Source organism: Centropristis striata, chromosome 7, assembly GCF_030273125.1.
Source record: "Centropristis striata isolate RG_2023a ecotype Rhode Island chromosome 7, C.striata_1.0, whole genome shotgun sequence".
NCBI lineage: Eukaryota > Metazoa > Chordata > Actinopteri > Perciformes > Serranidae > Centropristis > Centropristis striata.
The window spans coordinates 38,923,930-38,948,361 of NC_081523.1; the positions used below are offsets into that span (position 1 = coordinate 38,923,930).

The 24,432-nt window shown below is 38.9% G+C and overlaps 1 protein-coding gene across 3 annotated transcripts in view; it reads left to right on the forward strand.

The window, feature by feature from the left end:
- The window catches only part of tncb (tenascin Cb), an 83,722-nt gene that overhangs the window by 44,880 nt on the left and 14,410 nt on the right, over positions 1–24,432 (forward strand). Inside the window, exons 7-12 of one of the 3 annotated variants that reach the window (XM_059336835.1) lie at positions 1,428–1,697; positions 3,078–3,263; positions 4,922–5,011; positions 7,009–7,272; positions 16,055–16,330; positions 22,955–23,227. In XM_059336835.1, coding sequence (XP_059192818.1) covers positions 1,428–1,697; positions 3,078–3,263; positions 4,922–5,011; positions 7,009–7,272; positions 16,055–16,330; positions 22,955–23,227 — 1,359 coding nt within the window. The remainder of the gene's footprint in view (positions 1–1,427; positions 1,698–3,077; positions 3,264–4,921; positions 5,012–7,008; positions 7,273–16,054; positions 16,331–22,954; positions 23,228–24,432) is intronic. The other 2 variants (XM_059336836.1, XM_059336837.1) reach the window with 2 other exon arrangements.

Below are 24,432 nucleotides of genomic sequence, written 5' to 3' on the forward strand. Positions count from 1 at the left end.
ATTAAACTAATAAATTAATCAGTTAATTAGAATGAATATTCCATTTTCTTGCTGAGTTATCTTTCATTAGATGTTGCAGCACTTATTGGGTTGATACCATTTGTTACACATATCATACTAAATTTTGCCATTACCATAGTTAGATTGACATGAAGAGGTGCTTAGTGATGCCAAGGAGTCCATCTGTGATTGGTTAGGAATTAACAGGTTGAAAATTCATAGTCCTCTTTTTGTGCAAAATACCAGAGTTCCAATTCTAATAATTTATCATTCTTAATAGCTTATATATGGTTTATAAACGATGTTCAAACATTAATAAACTAACTCATTTTTAAATGGCAAATAGATGGAATGTAAATGTAAGTTTATAGTTACTTTACTATTAACAACAACTAAATTATAATTAATAGTTTATTAATAGTTTTAGTTGCACTCATTATAACCTTTTTAACACCATATTAAGTATATTAATGATTTTGAAATGATTCATATGCCTTTAAGAAATTGGTTGAAAACATTAAATATGTATAGCACTTTGTAAATGGTTAATAATTTGTCTATAAACATCACTTAGTTGGTTATTGGAAAGTGTTACCAATATGTGTAGCACTTACAAAGAAAAATTTACTTATTGTCCTATTGAGGTCTGCTGCAACTCTCAGCTCTTTTAAATCAAGTCTGAAGACTTTTCTGTTTCCATTTTAACCTGTAATTTTTATTCATTCGCTCTTAAATGTTTTATTCATTCACTTTTTTTTTTTTAATTAGCTTTTAAATGTCTTCTAATGTGTTTTATGTATTTTAATCTTGCCCCTGTAAAGCACTTTGAATGGCCGTGTGTCCGAATTGTGCTATATAAATAAACTTGCCTTGCCTTGCCTTACTGGCAGATAATTTGACTTGTTTCGAGCACGTATTTGCTTAACCCATTGACGCCTAAAACGCCTGTAAAACCTCTGGGTGATTATATTTCATTTTTATTTTAATAAGCCCCTAAAACCTGAAGTTTTTCTGGAAATTCAACAGAGGTGTCAACTCTTCCTACTAAATAATAGATTTTTCAGCCTCTGAAGCCGATAGAAATGAAATTCAAAACGTATTTGAGAGCTTATACAAATACTACAAAATAGAATAGAATAGAATATATCTTTATTGTCTGTTCAACAGAGCAGAAACTTGTCTTTCGACACGGCTATAAAAATTCATGCAAAACACACAACAATGACATGAAGTGAGATAAAACAACAACACAACATCAATAAAAAGAGTGACGTGGGGTACAGTGTTACTATTTAGTATAGCGACTGCAGATGGTAGAAATGACTTTTTATAAATGTTTTTATGGGCGACGTATCCGCTTTCCAGGCTTCAATGGGTTAATTCTTTCTTTTTTGTCATGACGTTGGGATTTTTCCTTCCGTCTCCAGTGATCGATGCTCCCGGCCAGGTGGATGTGCGTGACGTGACGGACACCACAGCCCTGGTGACCTGGTTCCAGCCCGTGGCGGAGGTGGACGGGGTCATCATCTCCTACGGGCCGAGCTCTAACGCTGCCGACCGCAGCCTGGTGGAGCTGTCCTCCACTGAAACCCAGTACCACCTGGGAGGCCTTCACCCCGACACCCAGTACGAGGTGTCTCTGTCTGCTCGCAAGGGAGAGCGGAGCAGCGCTCCTGTCTACGAGTCCTTCCTCACAGGTGAGAGTCAAATATCAATAACACATAATCAGCTGAACCTGTTATGTTATAGGCCCAGCTGTTTGTCATAGCCAAGCTTAATGAGCTGTGAGTCAGCTGGTGTGGGGACCACACATGTTGTACTTATAGCTTTATGTTTACGAGGAAGGACATCCTGCTGCTGCGTGTTCCTCTGAGGAAAATCCACCAATAGCAATCTTGGCTTCTGGAAGGAGCTACACTGTATAAAATGTCTGTAGATTTTACGGTGAAAAAATTGCTGACCGTAAAATGATAAATGGGTTAATTCGGTTTCAGTAACAATGAAACACCTTAAATGTATATATCAGCAAAAACAGTATTTTTTACAGTTTTTTAATTTTTTTAAATACATTACTCCTCTGTAAAATTCACTGGCACCGTGTTTGTAGCAAAAATATACTTAAATGTATATATATATATATATATATATATATATATATATATATATATATACAGTACAGGCCAAAAGTTTGGACACACACCTTCTCATTCAATGCGTTTTTCTTTATTTTCATGACTATTTACATTGTAGATTCTCACTGAAGGCATCAAAACTATGAATGAACACATATGGAATTATGTACTTAACAAAAAAGTATGAAATAACTGAAAACATGTCTTGTATTTTAGATTCCTCAAAGTAACCACCCTTTGCTTACTAGAATATAAGACATGTTTTCAGTTATTTCACACTTTTTTTGTTAAGTACATAATTCCATATGTGTTCATTAATAGTTTTGATGAATCTACAATGTAAATAGTCATGAAAATAAAGGAAACACATTGAATGAGAAGGTGTGTCCAAACTTTTGGCCTGTACTGTACATCCATCATTTTTGCATTTATGTTTTGTAAAAAATACTTTTTCTAACTGTTAAATGTACTAAACAACATATCTCTAACAAATTGCACTGTAATGTTTAATGGTAAAATCTTTAATCTAAAGTATTTTCTTGTCAATTTGAAGTATTTTCTTGTCAATTATATGGCAGAACAGCGTTCCTTTTGATGGAAAAACGTTTTATTTATACGGTAAAAAATGCAATAAATCTTAACCGTGAAATCCATCCATCCATCCGCTTATCCGGGGCCGGGTCGCGGGGGCAGCAGGCTAAGCAGGGCATTCCAGACATCTCCGAGGCGTTCCCAGGCCAGGAGAGAGATATAATCCCTCCGTAATATTGGAAAAAGTTGCACCGTATTTGTTGCGGGAAAGTTCTGGCAACCACAGCTGCCGTTTTTTACCTTAAAAACAACATTTTTTTTTACAGTGTAGTTCAGGTTTGGGTCTAGATCAGAAATACAGTTAAGTTTAGGTTTGGGTTTGGATGCATCTATCTAAAATCCATTTCTGTGTAGACCTGGATGCTCCCAGAGACCTGCAGACGGTGGAGCTGACAGATGAGAGCATCACTCTGGAGTGGAAGAACAGCCAGGCTCCAGTGGACAACTACCGCATCAAGTATGGACCTCTGTCTGGAGGAGAGCACGGAGAGCTGCTCTTCCCCCCGGGACCCAAGGACACCACCCAGGCCAAACTCACAGGTACTGGAGCCACACACACACACAGTCAAACATCCATCCATTCCATAATACCGCTTTGCCCTCCAGACAGGCAGATCAACAGTTGTGGCTATGCTGGTGTCTGTAATGTGGACTAAGGAAGTGATACTCTATTTAGACGACATTTTCCTCCTGCAGCAGTCTTTCCCAGCTGCAAAGCCTGAGGGGATGTTAACCGATCTTAGTGATCTCTGTTTGTCTACAACAAGCACCAGACACTCTGTGCACAGTTAGCGATGCCGTTAATTCACAATCACTATGTTTCTGATCAGCGGAGATGCTGTGCATAATTAGCCATGCTGCTTTGTTTATAAAAAACTGTTGAAAAACTATTGTTTGTTTAAAAGTAGTGCAATAAAAATACAGATGTTTTCCCTAACATGATGAATAATCATGATTACGATATTGATCAAAATAATCATTTTGGCAATAATTGTGCAGCCCTACAGTGTATGTTTGATATTCCTGTGTTTCAGAGTTGAAGGGATTTTGCAGCAAGTTAACGCTTAATTAAGTTTGATTAATAGGTGACCCTGTCCCACTCACTCTGTCAGCTAGGACTACTGATCCCAGTAACAGTAAAAACCAAGCTGCTGAGCATAAAGAGAGCTTTCATAGCACATTTAGTGTTTTCAGTCTTTGTCCATTACCACTCTGTGTCCAAAAAAAAACTTAAAAAGTACAATATGTATGTGTTTATTCTCCTAATTTTTGGTGCAAGTGTTGTTAAATGGTAAGTGTTATATTCAGCCTGCTCTATTCCCAGATGGGTTGCCTTTGTCTTGTGTCGTGAAATGTTTGCCCGTGTACAAAAGGCTCACTTTATTAGAAAATCCACCGGTGGGGGGTTCTTGCTAAAACAAGAGAAAAGGGCGCGTTTTCATCTATCTGCACCACTGACAATATAAAGCCATGCTTTGAGGCGGATGTGTTTTTTCTGTTTGTTGCGACACTGTGTGCTGCAGGATTAGACACCATGAGAAACAAAAAAAGCTTCCAAAAACGGGCTAATAGTGTCTTTGTCTGGCCCAATTCTTTGTCCTTGGGAGGCCCATCCCATGGAAATAAAGCACTGTGTCCATTCAGCCGACGTCCCACTCCGCTCCACACACACCTCAGCACTTCTTTCACACAGTTATTATCCGTAATTGCCTTCACGCTCGTGATTTTATTGATAATGAGTTTCCTGGGCATTAGGTGTAATTTCATGCTGCAGGACTCTGTGTGTGATGACCTCTGTGGGAGTTAATAAAGGAATTAGAGGCGGTCAGGCTGAGAGAGGGCTTAATTGTAAAGACCAAAGGGCCTCCAGAGCCCGCTGTATCATAGCAAGTAGTGTTTCTGCTCGGCGACAAGGGCCCTATAGATCCATCAATGCAAATACAACACTCATGTTCCACAGTGAGCACAGGCTTACCATGAAATGCAATTAGGCTGCAATCTATTGTGCAACCAAGCCACATGAGAGTGTTTTTGTGTTTGCCATAGGCACTGGAGCCATTAGCCCAAACAGCTGGCCACTTGACTACCGAGCCTCCCCATCGTTCATTTGATGACACCTCGGTGGATTTGTACAAACAAAACATGACATTGCTTTTTATTTGTGTGTCACATTGTTTTTATTTCGCCCCGTTATGTAGGCCTGAGACCTGGCACAGAGTACGGGATGGGTGTGACCGCAGTGAAGGATGAGCGGGAGAGTCTGCCAACGACCACCAACGCAGTCACCGGTAACATGATTATCACATTATACATATATACTGTATACTATATACTGTATACTACTACTGTATATATATATATATATATATATATATATGTAGAAACATGAGAATATATATTGAAAATCTGAGAATCTATATTAAAACCTTTGGTTAAAACCTACAATATGTATTCTCAGACTTTTGATGTATATTCTCAGATTCTCAATTTTCTATATATATATATTAGGGCCGGGACTCGATTAAAAAAAATAATCTAATTAATTAGAGGCTTTGTAATTAATTAATCGAAATTAATCGCATTATAATCGCATATAAATATTTGACCTGAGAACAGTGAGTAATTTTTTTCACATGGATTTTTAGTATACCGTTGAATAATGACTGAATACATAAGCTTAAGCAACAAAAATATTGTTTATTTTTGTTCAAGTCCAACAGACCAGTGACATTTTTGCCATTAAGTGTAATGTATTAATCTTAATTAATGCGTTAAAGTCCCGGCCCTAATATATATATATATATATATATATATTCTCAGGTTTTGAATCCATATACATTATAATTTCCTGAACGGCCTGCCATAATATATATACAGTACCAGTCGCACCTTGTCATTCAATGTTTTTTATTTATGTTTTGTTCAATCTTCTACATTGTAGAATAATAGTGAAGACATCAAAACTATGATGGAATTATATGATGGAATTATGTAGTAGACAAAAAAGTGTTAAACAAACCAGTGTAGCCACCTTTTGCTTTAACAGGATTCCCACAGGTCCTGGAAAAGCTGGAAAAGCTGGAAAATGATACAAAAGAACACATCCAAAGAATGAGTGGGACAGGGGAATGTTTTAGTGTTTGACATGATAACTTGTCTCTGTAGCGGCTGAAAATGTCCTGCAAAAGTTCTGCAAAATAATTTCAGGTTAGGAGTGGGAACCCTGTTTAATGGAACATAGGACCCTTTTTCTGGAAAAGGGTCCTATGTTCCCCGGTATGTATTACATATAACATAGGACCGTCTTTGGGAAAAACGGGGAACATAGGACCTTTTTTCTAAAAAAGGGTTGCGCTCGGGGAACATAGGACCCGGGGAACATAGGACTGTCTTTGGGAAAAATGGGGGAACATAGGACCCGGGGAACATAGGACCGTCTTTGGGAAAAACGGGGAACATAGGACCTTTTTTCTAGAAAAGGGTTGCGCTCGGGGAACATAGGACCCGGGGAACATAGGACCGTCTTTGAGAAAAACGGGGAACATAGGACCTTTTTTCTAAAAAAGGGTTGCGCTCGGGGAACATAGGACCCTGGGAACATAGGACCTGGGGAACATAGGACCTGGGGAACATAGGACCTGGGGAACATAGGACCTGGGGAACATAGGACCTGGGGAACATAGCACCTGGGGAACATAGGACCTGGGGAACATAGGACCTGGGGAACATAGGACCCTGGGAACATAGGACCTGGGGAACATAGGACCTGGGGAACATAGGACCTGGGGAACATAGCACCTGGGGAACATAGGACCTGGGGAACATAGCACCTGGGGAACATAGGACCTGGGGAACATAGGACCCTGGGAACATAGGACCTGGGGAACATAGGACCTGGGGAACATAGCACCTGGGGAACATAGGACCCTGGGAGCATAGGACCTGGGGAACATAGGACCTGGGGAACATAGGACCCAGGGAGCATAGGACCTGGGGAACATAGGACTTGGGGAACATAGCACCTGGGGAACATAGGACCCTGGGAGCATAGGACCTGGGGAACATAGGACCTGGGGAACATAGGACCCAGGGAGCATAGGACCTGGGGAACATAGGACTTGGGGAACATAGCACCTGGGGAACATAGGACCCTGGGAACATAGAACCAGGGGAACATAGGACCCAGGGAACATAGGGATGACCCCGTCCGTCAGAGGACATGATTATTGGTTTTGAAAAGTATTTTAACCGTCCAATCACAGCCCCTCTCTGCCTCCCCCACTAGCCCTGGATGCTCCCAAGGACCTGACGGTAGCGGAGGTGACAGAGACCACCATGATGGTGGAGTGGAAGCGTCCCCTGGCCAAACTGGACTCCTACAGACTGGTTTATGTATCTGCTGACGGCCACAGGGTGGAGGAGGTGGTCCCAGGCAGCTCTGAGTCTCACATCCTGAGAGCCCTGACACCAGGCATGCTGTACACCATCAGCATCACTGCTGAGAGGGGCCGCAGGACCAGTGCACCCACCACCATCTCAGCACCCACAGGTCAGCACCCCACCCACCTTCAAAGGCAGCGTTCCTCACTAAACCATAGAACCCTACAGAGAGTCTGAAATGTCTGGCAGCAAACAGTGGAAGACAGGGAAGCTTATGTCTGGACGTTTATAGTTGGCATTTATTCCGACATGAAACACTGACATTTCAGAAGTCGTGTTAATACCTAGATAACATTTCTGGCTGTTGCTATTTTCAAGGGCTGATTCATCAAAACCACAAAAACCTGTTTTTCTCACTAACCTCAAGTGGTAGCCATGCAGAAGGTTTTGGCTTCCCAGACACACAGTCTGTATCCCAAAGTCAAGGATCCTTCCTTGTTAGGATCCTTCCTTGGTAGGATCCTTCCTTCAGAGTCGGGTCCTCCAGAGACGAGGCCAGAGTCCTTCCTATTACTGTAATAACGCACAAATGGAACAGCCTTCCCAGTGTGCAGGTGTGTGTCATTGCGTAATTGGACGTCCTGCTTAAATTCAGCCCTGCGGTTTAAAAACAGTTATTTAAAACTATATCGATATATGCGATATGGTCTAATTCCATATCACATTAAAAAATATATCGATATATCTTTTATATCAATATATCGCCAAGCCCTATCATGAGCTGTTACTAACTTTGAACCAAAACTGAGCTGGAAGGACAGTCAATACTGGACATAACATTTGTCAGATTTTCAGAAACTCAAAGTGAATTCTAATGCTGCTTCATGTCTGTTAGCCAGATCAACTTTATACAGACGTACGGTATTGAACATTTGGGTTTTTAGCACATAAACCCCTTAAAACTGATTAATACCACTTCAGAATAGAGTTGGGTTGACACCAGTGTACAAGCTTAAACCAGCTTGGTTTCATACATACTGGTCATTTTGTTCGGAAAGAAATACATTGAGGAAACCTTTAAAATTAAATTATCTGACTCCAACAGTCAGGACCGAAAATCCTCACCTATTTCTCTGCACCGATCGTTTGATGGGGAATGATGAGCAGGAGACGTCTGAGTTCTCAGTTTAACTTCATTTTATTACAATACGTCAATAAATGTGCAGTTACAGAGTCTCTGGGTTCAATCTACACGTCCCTGATTAGTCTGGACCAAGTATAATTTCCCTAAAACCCAGTTTTATAAAAAATGATTAATCTATAAAAGCACAGAGAGGGCACACACACACATATTGTGAATTACGCACACATAGATCGTGACCGATGTCAACAGAGACAGAATCACAGATTATTCTAACACTGGCCAGGAGACGACACCACTCATGATCCAATTCAATTCAATTCAATTCAAACAACTTTATTTATCCCAAATAGGGCAATTCAGTTTGCAGTCTCCAGTCAGACAGCGCACAAGACAAAGCAAAAACAAAACAACAAACAAAACAAACAAACAGAACAAAAGCAGGACAGCACATAAACCAAACAATTCCCTCTGTCAGTGGCAACAAATCAGTGTGAGGGTAGCAGCAATATCCAGTCCCCAATGGACCACAACGCAAACGATCTCAGGACAAAATAAAATAAATAAATACATCCATTTACTTGTGTTTGCTCTATCGCAAATGCTCCACAGTCAACAGGGAGAGAGAGAGACGTTCTCTGGTAATAAAGTAGCGGATCCCTTCACTCAGACGGAACCAATGTGCTCCTTTGCCCCGGGCCTGTTGACTGACCCAGTACTCCTGTAGCCTGTGGTCACTTGTCTCTTCCACAACTCATCCCATCAAAAAATGTCCAAGTCTGGGCAGATCAAAACTAAATGATCTGCATGGTGAAACACCACTACAAGGAAGTGAGCTTTTTTATTATTTGGGTGAAGTGTTATATTTTGGCTTTATGAGCTCGGCTGAGATTTATAGTACATGTGAAGAGTGTGTGCGACCGCAGCTCCTGTGAATGTAGCCAACTGTTTCCAGGAGCTGGTGCAGGATTAGAGAATAACATAGGTTCATTTTTTTGTCCTTCAGTACTGCAGCCAAACCAAGGCAATGAATTGACTTCATTGTTAGCCTCTCAATGTAAGTCACTCTGTCTCTACCCCCTCCCCCTCCCCCTCCTCCTCCCCAAGGCTCATTTATAGCATGTGGGATTATTTATCTTTTTTCCCCCGTTTTTTAAACCAAAACAAGAAAAGACAAATTAGGTGACTGTGGCATATTTCTCGTTCTGTGGTCAGAGTGCCTCCAAGTCAAATATTTCACAAGTAAATCTTCCAGTTATGCAACGAGTGCCCATTAAGTGCATGGCTACGAGCAAAAATCGATATGGCATGAGGGAAAAGTTAGTGAGCTTCGGAATAACTGTCTTTTGTTGCATTTACTGGGTTTGCACGTTGCCAAGAACTCAATACAGACTCCTGTGTGTGTGTGTGTGTGTGTGTGTGTGTGTGTGTGTGTATGTTTGAGTGTGTGTGTATGTGTGTGCGTGTGTGTGTGTGTCTGAGTGAGTGTGTGTGAGTGAGTGCGCATGTGCATGAGTCCACTCTTTAAATCCATTTGTCTACACTGCAAAAAAAGAAAAGTTGGGTGAACTCAAAATTTCAAGGCAACAAACTTCTAACTAAATTTTAAGTTGGACAATTAAACTAAATATTTTAAGTTTGGTTCTTGAGTCTGCTCAACTCTGAATTCAGATTTTTGTCAACTCAACTGTAAATTGTACTAACATAATTTTACATTGTAAATTATAATAACTTTTAATCCTTACTTCTGCTAACTTCTGCAATGTGCCGCCATGAAATGTCAGCTAATGTTGCGACTAAAATTTTGAGTTAGCATTGATATGCTAATGGTTACTCTTGTAGCTGTAACAAGCAGCGCCGCTAGCATCAGTTAACCGCTAGCATCAGTTAACCGCTAGCATCAGTTAGCCGCTAGCTTTCGCTAATGACCGAATTTCACCGCTTTCCTGCATTTCCCAACAAAGAAATAAGAGTTATCAGAACTATTGTCCCTTGTTGTGAACCCCAACTTAAAGATATAAGTAACAACAACTCACCAACTTGTTTTTGAGCAGACAACTGGCTTCCTTTGTTGTGCTAACTTACATTATTGCCCTAAATGTCAATAATTTATATTTCCAAGTTTTACCAACTTTAATCACTGTTTTAGGTAAAAAAAAATACAAGTTGGCTTTTTCTTGCAGTGTGTGTACTCATGTGGCACGCATGATTGAGAGACTAAGTCCCAAAAAAAGACTGAGATAGAGAGAAACTGGTGTGTGTGTGTGTGTGGAGGCTGGGGGTTTGTATGGACATGTGTGCAGCCTGCACAATGTTCATTCATGTGATAATTGTTGGCATGAGCCCCGCTCCCCTCTGGTTTTGTGCTATTTGACCACGATGAACTGTGGCTCTGTCAGATAAAAGGCCACATGCTGGGACTCCTGTTAAAACATTGTCTCTGAAATCAGCAGCCCTCTAATCCACAGCTTGGCCGATCCGCAGCCTTTATCGTCCCCAGACACGTATCGCAAACACCGATCACATTGCTTTTACAGGAGCGATGGAAGGAAAGAGGAGGGGTGGAGCGCAGTGAGACGAGCTCTGGGGTTACAAGGGCTTCTTCTCAAGTGCTTTTCCAAGGAGCTGTTTAACTGACCTGCTGAGAAAGTGTGCCTCGAAAACATACAGAATGAAAGATGTGTGAACAAACTGATGTCATCCAGGACACAAAAGCCAGGATTATCATAATTTAGATAACAATTTCAGCAGCAGTCCAAACACTCTCTGCCCAAATTTGTACAAAGGAAGAAACTGAACAAGCGTGTTTGACTGCTGATATAAACCCTTCAGCTGCACAAAGTCTTCTACATGTTGTGTGTTGGATCACCATATTGCCATCTATTTGGGTAGTATGTTGGGTTTCTTACGTCCAAACCTGGTCTCACAGGAATCTGTGGAATAGCCACGGATTCGCTTAACTCAAAATCCGTGGAATAGCCACGGAATCACTCAAATTTCCGTGAAACTGACACGGATTTCGCTACAATGCAAGTTAATGCCAGTCATATCCCGTGGCTATTCCAACATACAAAGTGATTAGGTACATTCACTGAGTGAATATTTAGAAAATAAAACATATATTTCTCGCTAGAAATGTGATCAAAATCCATTTTTATGCAGAAACTAAGTCAAAATATTGATTTTTTTCACTAAAAATGAGACCAATAGGAACAAATAACCATGGAATAGCCACGGGATATGACTGTCATTAACTTGCATTGTAGCGAAATCCGTGTCAGTTTCACGGAAATCTGAGTGATTCCGTGGCTATTCCACGGATTTTGAGTTAAGCGAATCCGTGTCAGTTTCACGGATTCCTGTGAGATCATGTTCCTTACGTCATAAGATGATAGTGCATGAACAGCTGCAGAGAAAAACATGCATTTCCAAAAAAAATGGGAAATCCTGTTGTCCTCTCAGAGGAATTGAAAAAATAACAATGAATTCCTCTTTTGCTGATTCGTAGCTTCTTCTCCATCGATAAACTTCATGTTGAGCATGAGCAAAGTGTGACCGTCGCCCTGCATGCAGCAGCTGGGTTAGAGGCCTGATTCTCACCCTGAGCAGGAATACCACTGTCATGCTGCTATATGATGTGAATGTGTATGTTCAAATGGCAGATATCAGAATGAAAAGGCGATATCTCATTTGATTTAGGCATGACAGACTTCTTTAACTGCATGTGACAACCACAACTAAACTCACACTATGGGTACCGACAAGTCTCCTGCTTACAGACACGCCCACTTAATGTTGATCCCATGCATCTCAGGGTAAAAAACTTACTTTTTGCCTAATTGTTGAGAAATGCATTGAGGAAACCTTTAAAATTATCTGACTCCAACAGTAAATCCAACAGTAAATCCTCACCTATTTCTCTGCGCTGATCGTTTTTAAGGTGGAATGATGAGCAGGAGACGTCAGAGTTCTCAGTTTAACTTCATTTTATTACAATACGTCAAGAAATGTGCAGTTACAGAGTCTCTGGGTTCAAACATCACTTTTTTACATTACATTACATGTCATTTAGCAGACCCTGATCCCTGATTACATAAAGGCTGATCAGTCCATGAAGGCTGGACCAAGTATAATTTCCCTAAAACCCAGTTTTATAGCCTTACAAAGTTTACTAAGAATGTAGGTAGATCTCTCCAGAAGGTGCCTCCTCTCGATCCGCTGATTTGTCAGTTTAATCAATAAGTGGACACGTCATGTCACCAAGCAGAGAACACAGTTATCTTTCTGCTCAGCACATCATGTCTGTGACCTGACCTGTTAACAAAACTCTCAAAACACAAACTCCTGCCTTGATATGACTTGCAGAGATATTATTGGAGACACAGATTTTGCAATAAAACATAAAATATATCTTTTTGTGATAATAGAATCTTACTCTAAATAGGGCACAGGGAGTTTAAGCAGATGCAGTAAATTTAATTAGTTGAATCATAGTTTAAAAACAATATTAGCACATTAGCATTGTAGCAAAGCAATTTTATATTCTCATACTAAGACATATTATATCTTTTTGTGTTACCATTCCTTACCTTTTTATAAAGGAGGAGTCTTTGTTATATATATGTTATATATATAATCAATCCACTTATAGTGTGTAATAAGGAATTTATTACCTTTGCATATACTGCTTATAAATGCTGATAAAGTCAATCCAATCCACTTTATTTGTATAGCACGTTTAAACAACAAAAACGTCTCCAAAGTGCTGTACATAGAACAATCAGCAATAAATAATAAGTGTATAAATCGGTAACACTTTACAATAACCAACTAAGTGTTGTTTATAGATGGTTTATAAACCAATTATTAAACATTTACAAAGTGCTATACATATTTAATCTTTAAATGTTTTAAACCAATGTCTTAAAGGTATATGAATCATTTCTAAGTCATTAACATACTTAATATGGTGTTAAAAATGTTAAAATGAGTGCAACTAAAACTATTGATAAACTATTAATTATAATCTATTGGTTTGTTAATGGTAAAGTAACTATAAACTTATATTAATATACCATCTATTTGCCATTTATAATGATTTAGTTAGTTAAACATTAATAAAAAATATGTATTTACCATTCTAAATGGCCTATATACGGTTTATAAATGATGATTAAACATTAATAAACTATCTGTTTACCATTTATAAATGATGGTTATTGTAAAGTGTTACCTATAAATCTAAAATGATGCTATACATAAAACAATACAATCAAACAGATAAACGTAGTAAAATAAATAAAAGACGTAGTTAAAAGTAGTAAAACAAATAAAATAAATAAAAGACACAGAGGACAACAAAACTCATACAGTGAGGGGACTTATTGATTGATTGATTGATTGATTGATTGATTGATTGATTGATTGATTGATTGATTGATTGATTGATTGATTGATTGATTGATATTATTTATTTCGAACATGCAAGCAATAAAAAAAAAACAAGCTTAAATATTAATAGATGAATAAATAAAAAACAAAACAAAAAAGCAAAAAAAATTGAAAAAAAAACAGACACTTTCTGTCTTTCTGTGTATATAGTCACATACAAATATTATAAATAATTATATGTATACATATACTATAAACAATTTATATGACATTGTGAAACTGTACAAAGTATTACTTCCTGCAACTTGTGGAGAAAAGTTTGCAGCTCTGAACACAACGCTGACTCAAATCCTTCCAACACTGCAGAGCCATCAGAAACAATCAGAACAAATATCAGACAGTAAATGTATTTTCCATGTCCATTGAGCTCTCATTAGTGATGATCAGCTGATTCCAGCAAAGCCCCCCATCCCATCCCATCACACTCTGCCATCACACAGTGAGAGGAGGATAATGGACGCCTTGATGTTGACCTGCTCCATCTATCTCCATCTCATTCTAATCTACTCTCTGAATACTTGCGCACTCAATGGACTGCGATTACAGGCTGCTGCACGTGGCTCTGCATGGCCTCCCCATAGGTTTGAAGTGGACTGCGTACTCCTGCCACACTGGTCGGGCTACGCTGCACCTTCAAATGTTAATGGCTCATTCACAGCCATTAATGCTCACGAGCTGCATCAGCATGTCTGCCTGCTGCTTTCTACCGTTAAGTCTTTCCACTTATATGGTAATATAGAGGAGATGGCTATAGGCAGCCAGTGGTAATGAGGCTGTTTTCTCCCTCCGGCCTTTTGTAGTGGAAATAAGGGACTATTTCACTCCAGACAAAGTGAAGGCCTTTTCTTTTTTTTCTCTTGACAGCGAAATGATTGAAATACAAATGAGAGTTCATCATAAATGTTGCAGCTGATGCTGTCAAGGAGACATCCACTGTCATGTTTTTTTTGTTTTTTTTGTTTTTACTAGGGCCGGGACTTTAACGCGTTAATTAAGATTAATTAATTACACAAAAATTAACGCGTTAAAAAATTGACGCATTTTAATCGCATTTATTTTTGCACCGCGGAACATTTCTCACTGGATGAGTTTCAGGAGGACCGATTATACTGGAGCACCAACTAGCGTTGATGAGTTGAGACAACAACAAACCACAGTGAACATGAAGGAAGAAGCTGATGAGACCTTTGGTTGGCCCCGTGGATGATGGGACATTTAGTTACTAAAAACCAACGGATGGAAGCGTCCATAAGAGCATGGTTGTGTTGCTAGGCAACAAGGAATTCACATATCACCATAGCAGCACATCCAGCCTCAAGTATCACCTCAATGCTAAACATATAGCAGCTAGCGGCTAGTGTGCTAGCTAGCGTGGATTGTGTTTTACTTCAAAAACCAAAGTATTCTAGTTTACAGAAGGTCTACCTACCTATAGGCTACCTGGATTTATCAAATGTACTATATTTATAAATATGCTATTGCTACACTTAATGGCAAAAATTGCACTGGTCTGTTGGACTTGAACAAAAATAAACAATATTTTTGTTGCTTAAGCTTATGTATTCAGTCATTATTCAATGGTATACTAAAAATCCATGTGAAAAAAATTACTTCTCACTGTTCTCAGGTCAAATATTTACATGCGATTAAAATGCGATTAATTTCGATTAATTAATTACAAAGCCTCTAATTAATTAGATTAATTTTTTTAATCAAGTCCCGGTCCTAGTTTTTACATGTTTTGCAATGTGAATTTTTGTAAATAAGAAAGGTTTAAATGGAACTCCAAACATGTCCGTCTTTGGTAAAGTATGACCGATACATGGAGCCTGTTCTGTGTTTTTTTTTTTGTGATTAACATTTTTTATTTTCCATTTTCATTGTACAACAATAAGATAAACAAAATAAAATAAATAAATAAATAAAAAATACACCCCCCTACCCTCCAACAACAACAACAACAACCAAACACCATCAGTGCTAATCCTTTTCTGGTTACAATCATCTCTCACAATCATCTCAATTACTTAATTAGAAAAAAATTAGAAAAAACAAAACAACAACTCACGTCTCTCCACTATATAACCCTTTTAGAAAGCGTACATATTTACCCCATTTTGCTTCATATAGATCCAGTCTACCCAGTTGTTTACATGACATTTTTTCGAATGCTGCAACTCTTCTGTTCTGTGTTTTTGAACATTTTAAATGTGCCGTCTTTCTTCTTGACAGCCGAGATTCAGTCCAAAAAGCTCCAGGATCAGCCCTGAAAACCCTGTATCGGTTTAAACTGTTGTCTCCATTCTGTATGTGTGTCCTAGTGCTGTAACTCCATGTTGATGTGTTTGTCGTCACCCAGAGGAGGAGAAGCCTGTAGTGACCAACGTCACCATCAGCGACGTGTCGTGGGACAGCTTCCTCCTGTCCTGGTCCGCCGACAACGACAAGTTTGAGGGTTTTCTGATTGAGGTTACTGATGCAGAGACGGGCGCTGAGTGGCAAAACCACACAGTTCCCGCCGATACTCGCACCCTCGCCATCTCTGGCCTCTCCCCCACCACCTGGTACAGGGCCAACCTGTACGGGGTGTACAGGGGGGCCCTCTTAGTCCCGGTCTTTGCAGAGACCATCACAGGTATCAGTGCTGTCCATGTCGGGTCCTCGCTCTTTCCTCTGCTTCCTTCTTCTTCTTCTGCTGCACACAGAGAACTAACCACTGCTGTTTTCTGTGTGGACTTTCTAAGAAACAGTTACTTGCAGTTGTCAGATGGTGTTTGTCTATTCAGCTCTGGTTCGGCTCACTTTAACTGTTCCATGGACTCTGATTGGTATTATAGGGACACTTGTTGGTTTGAACATGGTCGAGCATTAATTAGAGCTGTTTCCCCTGTTTACCCTTCATATACAGTACAGGCCAAAAGTTTGGACACACCTTCTCATTCAATGCGTTTTTCTTTATTTTCATGACTATTTACATTGTAGATTCTCACTGAAGGCATCAAAACTATGAATGAACACACATGGAATTATGTACTTAACAAAAAAAGTGTGAAATAACTGAAAACATGTCTTGTATTTTAGATTCCTCAAAGTAGCCACCCTTTGCTTACTAGAATATAAGACATGTTTTCAGTTATTTCACACTTTTTTGTTAAGTACATAATTCCACATGTGTTCATTAATAGTTTTGATGAATTTAGTCATGAAAATAAAGGAAACGCATTGAACGAGAAGGTGTGTCCAAACTTTTGGCCTGTACTGTATGTCCACTGTAATAACTTCAATCTGCCAATCTTATTGGCTTCAACAGAACTATCAATCAATCAATCAAACTTTATTTATATAGTGTTTTGGTAACACTTTACAATAACCAACTAAATGATGTTTATAGATGGTTTATAAACCAATTATTAACATTTACAAAGTGCTATACATATTTAATCTTAAAAATATGTCAACCAATTTCTTAAAGGTATATGACTCATTTCATCATTAACATACTTAATATGGTGTTAAAAATGTTAAAATGAGTGCAACTAAAACTGTTAATAAACTATTAATTGTAATGTAATTGGTTATTAATGGTAAAGTAACTAGGTAACACTTTACAATAACCTATAAGTGATGTTTATAGATGGTTTATAAACCAGTTATTAACCATTTACAAAGTGCTATACATATTTAATCTTTAAATGTTTTCAACCAATTTCTTAAAGGTATATGAATCACTTCAAAATCATTAACATACTCAATATGGTGTTAAAAATGTTAAAATGAGTAAAACTAAAACTATTAATGAACTATTAATTATAATTTAATTGTTTGTTAATGGTAAATTAACTATAAACTTACATTAATATACCATCTATCTGCCATTTATAAATGATGTAGTTAGTTAAACATTAAGAAATTATATATTTACCATTCTAATTAGTATTATTATTAGTTTATTTAAAAGGGGACAGTGCAATTTCATAAAACACATGATTATACATGGTTAAAAAAGCCAGTCAGCCAGAAGGCTAGTTTTCATCTGTAGTCCCCTGGCCATGATGTAAAAAAGTAGAGAATTACGAAACAAAAAACAAACAAAAAACAAAAACAGAAATACAAAAATAAAAATACGTACAATATACAAAATACATATACATACACTTACGATACGATTAAGAAAAAAATACAACATCACATACAACATCACAACATAACATTCTAAATGGCCTATATATGGTTTATAAATGATGATTAAACATTAATAAACTACTTGTTTACCTTTTATAAATGATGGTTATTGGAAAGTGTTACCAGTGTTTTTCATACATATAAATGCAACACAAAGTGCTTTACAAAAAATAAGAATTAAAACAGACAAAAAAGCCCACCCCTCCCTTCCCCACATACACATCTGTATGTACACGTACACAAACACACACTCAGACTCCCACACAGCACATATTGATTGGCAGTGTAGAGAAACTACAAGTGATTTCAAGAATATTTGCAACAGAATTGATCCTGCAAATATTGAACTGATTCGGGCATCACAGAAACTTTAATCTGACAAATCTTGTGACTGCAAACTAGTGAATGCTTCTGTATCTGTAGAGATGGAGGCTTGTTTTGTGTGTCCCCATGGACAAGTCAGCTCCCATTTAATGAGCACAGACTTGGAAGTTCATTTCAAAAAGGTATGTTTAAAGACAATCTAACAGCCACTGTGGTGGAAATTATTCTTCACTTCACAGGGTAAACAAAATCTCTTTGCTTTTCAATGAACTGCACAATCCAAATCCCCAAACAACACCCTCCATCAGCCATCCATCACGCACATATCCCGTCCTTTGATGCAGGATTGTGAAATGGGCCACGGCACCCATACAAACCCATTGAATGTATATTAGCCCAGGCTCAGATCTGCACCAGATCCACCTTTCAGCTGCCTGTTGTCAGCCTGTTGGTACGAGTCCAGTCTGAAACAGCACCTGGTCTGTTGTGTGAATACATGAAAAGGTCAGCGTGTTGTTAAGCTGGAGTACAACAGGTGCGTTAGTTTCCTCACCCACTGCACCAATCACAGTCATTACCTGTGATTAACATCCTGTCAACTACAGTATGTGCCAAATAAGTGGGCTGTAAACGGTGAAACCTAAATCTGCTCTGTAATGCCCTGCTCACATGCAGCTTAACCCTCCTGTTATGTTGTGGGTCAAATTGACCCATTTCAAAGTTTAAAAATCTAAAAAAAAAAAAATAGTTAAAGGTATTTTTTCATTAAAAAATAAATAAATAAATGTAAAATAAAATTTTAAAAAAGTCAATGTCATGTACAGCCATTGTATTTTATATGTAGTTCTTTCCAGTGTACATAAAAAAAAGTGGTAACATGCAATTTTTGATAAAAAAAAACAAGCAAATTATCCTCATTAAAGCTTAACCCTCCTGTTATGTTGTGGGTGAAATTGACCCATTTCAAAGTTTAAAAATCTAAAAATAAAAATAGTTAAAGGTATTTTTTCATTAAAAAAAATAAATAAATAAATGTAAAATAAAATTTAAAAAAAAGTCAATGTCATGTACAGCCATTGTATTTTATATGTAGTTCTTTCCAGTGTACATAAAAAAAAGTTTTAACATGCAATTTTTGATAAAAAAACAAGCAAATTATCCTCATTAAAGCTTAACCCTCCTGTTATGTTGTGGGTCAAATTGACCCATTTCAAAGTTTAAAAATCTAAAAAAAAAAATAGTTAAAGGTATTTTTTCATTAAAAAAAATAAATAAATAAATATAAAATAAAATTTAAAAAAAGTCAATGTCATGTACAGCCATTGTATTTTATATGTAGTTCTTTCCAGTGTACATAAAAAAAGTGGTAACACTTTACAATAACCATCTAAGTGATGTTTATAGATGGTTTATAAATCAGTTATTATTAACCATTTACAAAATTCTATACATATTTAATCTTTAAATGTTTTCAAGCAATTTCTTAAAGGCATAAGAATCATTTTGAAATCATTTACATACTTAATATGGTGTTAAAAATGTTATAATGAGTGTAAAGCTATTAATAAACTAATAATTATGCTTGTTTATGGTAAAGTAATCTATTTGGCATTTATAAATTATAGTTCAACATTATTACATTTTCTATTCACCATTCTAAATGGCCTTTATACGGTTTATAAATTATGATTAAACATTAATAAACTACCTGTTTACCATTTATAAATGATGGTTATTGATCTGTGAGAGGTAAAGAACACCATTGCACATAATTTTGATTGAAATGGTTAGTAATGGAGTTAATAATGAAATATAAACAATGTTTATTGGGACACTTTTGGATAATCAAACATGCCAAGGGTCAAATTGGCGCATGAACATTATTACTGTTATTGAGAAACGAATAAAACAGGAGGGTTAAGTTTAAAAATCGAAAAAAAAAAATAGTTTAAGGTATTTTTCCATGTAAAAAATAAATAACTAAATGTAAAATAAAATTAAAAAAAAGTCAATGTCATGTACAGCCATTGTATTTTATATGTAGTTATTTCCAGTGTACATAAAAAAAAGTTTTAACATGCAATTTTTGATAAAAAAACTAGCAAATTATCCTCATTAAACCATGATCTGTGAGAGGTAAAGAACACCATTGCACAAAATTTTGATGTTTCTGATGACCATGGTTATTGGGACACTTTTGGATAATCAATCAAAATTGGCGCATGAACATTATTACTGTTATTGAGAAACGAATAAAACAGGAGGGTTAACCAGAACAACATGCCTCACACACCTCACCGCCAGCCTGGAAAACTATTAGAATGTCAAAAATAACCATTTTTCGGATTGCTTGACAATTTTTTTCATGTCAGCATCTATCCCGACATCATTCAGTATTTCACTGATGAGAATCAGTCAAGTGGAAGAAAGATGGGAGGACTGACAGAGGACAAAAAAAAAACCCTGAGGCGCTTTTGTCACTTTGTGTGAGGCCTCTCTTCTGTATGCATCCCCAGTTCCCCCGAGCCTGGACCGCTCTTCATTCTCATGCTGCCATTGCCCCTGGGCTCTGGTGCTAGGGTGCCAGGGGCTTCTGGGGCCACGCAGAATATGGCATGCGCTCAACACGGCCTATTGTCTGCATGCTAATGGCTGGTGAAACCATCTTAACATTTTTCATTAGCATCACTTAATCCATAAAACATTCCAACTAGTGAATACAAGCGCTGCCTAATTTGATTATGTTATGCACGGTGGTCATCGTCGCTCTACTGGAGGAAGACGTTGTGGGGAAAATAAAGTCCTCCTGTGAAAAGAGAGTGAGGAAACTGAGTTTTATACAGCCAGTGATTGATGGGAGCACAAAGAGATGTGGACAGCACCCAGAACAAGCTCGACTCAGTTGTGATTCATATCACTACAAGCTGCTCTCCTAAAGTTATCAGGCGAGACTGGAACCAGCTCTGGGCTTCTGCTTGCAGACCCCCTTTTCAGCAGGTTAGCTGGCGCCGGCGCGTACCTCCTCCTATAACAGGCTCCCTTTTGTGAGCGGGGATTGTGTTCCCTCAGGTCTTGGGGGGTGTGGAGGGATACGGGGTAGAGGGGTGGAAGTGGTGGGAGTAGCAAGCTAGCACATGTTAGCTGATGGATGTGGCCCTCCCTCTCCTCCACTGACCAGCTAAAGCTGCCCGGCGGCTAATGAAGAGTGACAGCTCCCTGGGATTTGTCTGCTCTGCTTCTCATTTCCACCGCTTCTTCTCACAACAAATGCCTCATGCGTTTTCCCTCACAATAAAAAAAAAAGGGGTTTCAGGCTAGTTCAAGGACCCCTGAGACCCTCACATTTGGTGTAGTGTTTTAATGAGCGGTGGTGCTGGGCTTTCTGGAGGCTTTCCTGAGCCCACTTATAGCTGCTTCTATCCCGGCTGCTTTAAAAGCTCTGTCCAGTCTATGTATCCATCTGGGCTGCTACCGGAAGTTTCTCCAGCTAATTAGCTTCAGCGGACTCATCCTCTGGAGAAACAGAGCTTTTTCTCCAGCAGCTGTAGACTCTCTTCCTATCACTGCCATTATAAGCTGCTGCTAATGACTGCTTAACTACCAGCTTTTACAGCACTGCATGCACACACTCCCATCAGCATGCACACAGTTAGATGTCTGCACTGTCCTGTACTTTAAAAGCAGCCATACAGGGCTGTTACTTTTTTTAAAACAGAGTTGAAATGTAATTTGTTTGATTAGAGTTTGCAATCCATGCAGCCCATCCTAAATGTGTTGCATAAATAAAGCAACAACACAGCGATAATTAACATGTAAAAAGTCTGCAGGGAATTCAATGAATTCCAAGGTAACCAATGCAATTAATGGATTATGTGCAGGTGTAGAAGAAATCTGCACACATTTTCAGAGCCAGTTTAACCAATGCCGTGTTTCGACTAGGGGGGAAAAGTGGCCACACCCTCTCTAAAGTCTCTCACTCTGCGTGTCTCCACCACAAGTTAGCCCCCAGAGGGATTTAGAGACTCTGGAGGTGACGTTTGGTTTTCACCGTCGCTAATTAGCCATGCTGAAAGCAGCACGTTAGCGGCTCGTTAAGAAGAGTAAGAAGGAGTCGCTGGATTTGTATCCAGTTGCTTTCTTGAAAAATAGTCGCTAAAGGGTTCTGAAAAGTTGCTAAATTTAGCAACAAAGTCGCTAAATTGGGAACGCTGCTTCGCCGGCTCCCGCTTAGTACGTCACATCCTGCTTAGCGATCTATCCAATCAGTAACCAGGCTGTTTTCAGGGGAGAAAAAAGACCCTGCTCTTCTACAGGGGCTAAAAAGTCCCATCAAAAGCCCCCTCCGGACTGCTCGTATTCAAATTAGGGGCGTTTTAGTGGAAACAGCCCTAATGACCCACATCAAGCCGTCTTAGTAGTGCTGACCTTTGAGTTTTCCCCCATGTTCAATCATAATTTTGGATATAACGTGACAGACTATTGTGTTTTTCTGCTAAAATGTCCTGAAAATGAATTCACAATTGTAACTGCATCAGTTTTCACCTTACTAACCACAGATAGGTCACTTAACTTAACTAACCTACCCACTATTGCATGAAGTTAATTTGATCCTCTACTCAAACTCTCCTCTTTCCGCTCTGCAAACTCTTGCTCTTTATTCGTTGGCAGACTCTGAGCTTATGAGCCATTCTTTAAATGTCAAAGCTCTCTTAAGTTCCACAGAGGAGCAAACTGACTCTCCCCTGTGACTCAGAGGCTGAACCAGAGGTGCAGGCTCTCCTAGTGTCCGACGTCACCCCCGAGAGCTATAGGCTGGCCTGGATGGCCGAAGAGGAGGCCTTCGACACCTTTGTCATAATGATCGGCCAGGCTGAGGGCCAACACCAACCTACAGAGCTGGTGCTGGGTGGCGAGGAGCGAAGCACAGCCATCACAGATCTCACAGAGGACACAGAGTACACAATTGAAATCTTTGGGCTCATTTTGGGAAGACGCTCCAAGTCTGTAACGGAGCGGGTGAGAACAGGTACCAGTGAAACGGTGGAAACAAGAAATCCAAGCTGTGAACTCAACCTCTGCACTGGTGTTGTCAGCGTGGTCAATGTTACATGACGTCGTATCTTGTCAATTATGTTTTTATGGTAACAGCATGAAAACATGGTCATTAATATTTGTGTTCTAACATCTTTACTAACCTGGTGAGTGTCAGGCTCTGTATCATCAAGCACTGAACACTGCAGTTGATTTTAATGAGTTGTTTTTTTCATGATGACAAGCTCTGGCTGAGTTGTGTCAGACGCTCTGTGTTGGGTTTGTTGGGTGTGTCAGTGCTCCTGAGTGGCTTCAGCAGACAGCAGAAGACCTTTTATCACAGCCAGGTCTACTTCTGAGAACAGACTTTGGGTTCAGAAGGACCTCAGGACAGTTTACAGGACTTAGGACCTGAGACTGCTGCTGGATCATTAGACTAGAGTCTGATATGACGCCGCTATGCTGATGATGCACCGCTATTTATTATTGTCAAATGTCCTGGTTTTAGTTGAGAATTTAGTTTCAACCTGACCCCTGACCCCAACCAGTCCTCCTTTAAGTTGTTAACATGAGCCCAAGTTTACCTGAACCCCAAACAGTTCTCTCTACAAGGCCTAACCTTAAACTGAAATCCTAACTCCAACCAGGAGGTGATGCTACGGAGAACACCGTTCAGGAAACATCATCTGACGCTAACAGATTTCTGTATTTAGAAGTTTGTCCCCACGAGTTAGTACTGTAGGTAAATATGGTTGTTTCTCCTGCTGTCCTAGTCATTCTCTGTAGAGTCGAGCCGTTTACACACATTCTTCTGGGCTTTTTAGTAGTTTAGACATTTTAAATCCTGCTTCAAATGAACATTCAGCTGTTAATTGTTTGTTTACATCCGAGTACTTCCAATATGGCCGACATCCGGGTAACTGGCTACAATGCGCTGTGTAAAACACTCTAAAAAGTGCCGGTCAGAGCTGCTCTGATTTTCTTTTTTTAATAAAAGCCTCCTTCAAATAATAGCCTGCCCCTATTATTAGCCGGGTCCTAAACTGATTTTTTATTCATAGAAGCCCCGGCTACTATTTGAGGAAATACAGTATGAGGATGTGTTGTTTAATGAATATTATTCTGGGTAATAAATTGGTCCATTTTAAAGATGCTCAATATGTGCACACATCAATGTAGCAGCTTCATCCCAAACCAATG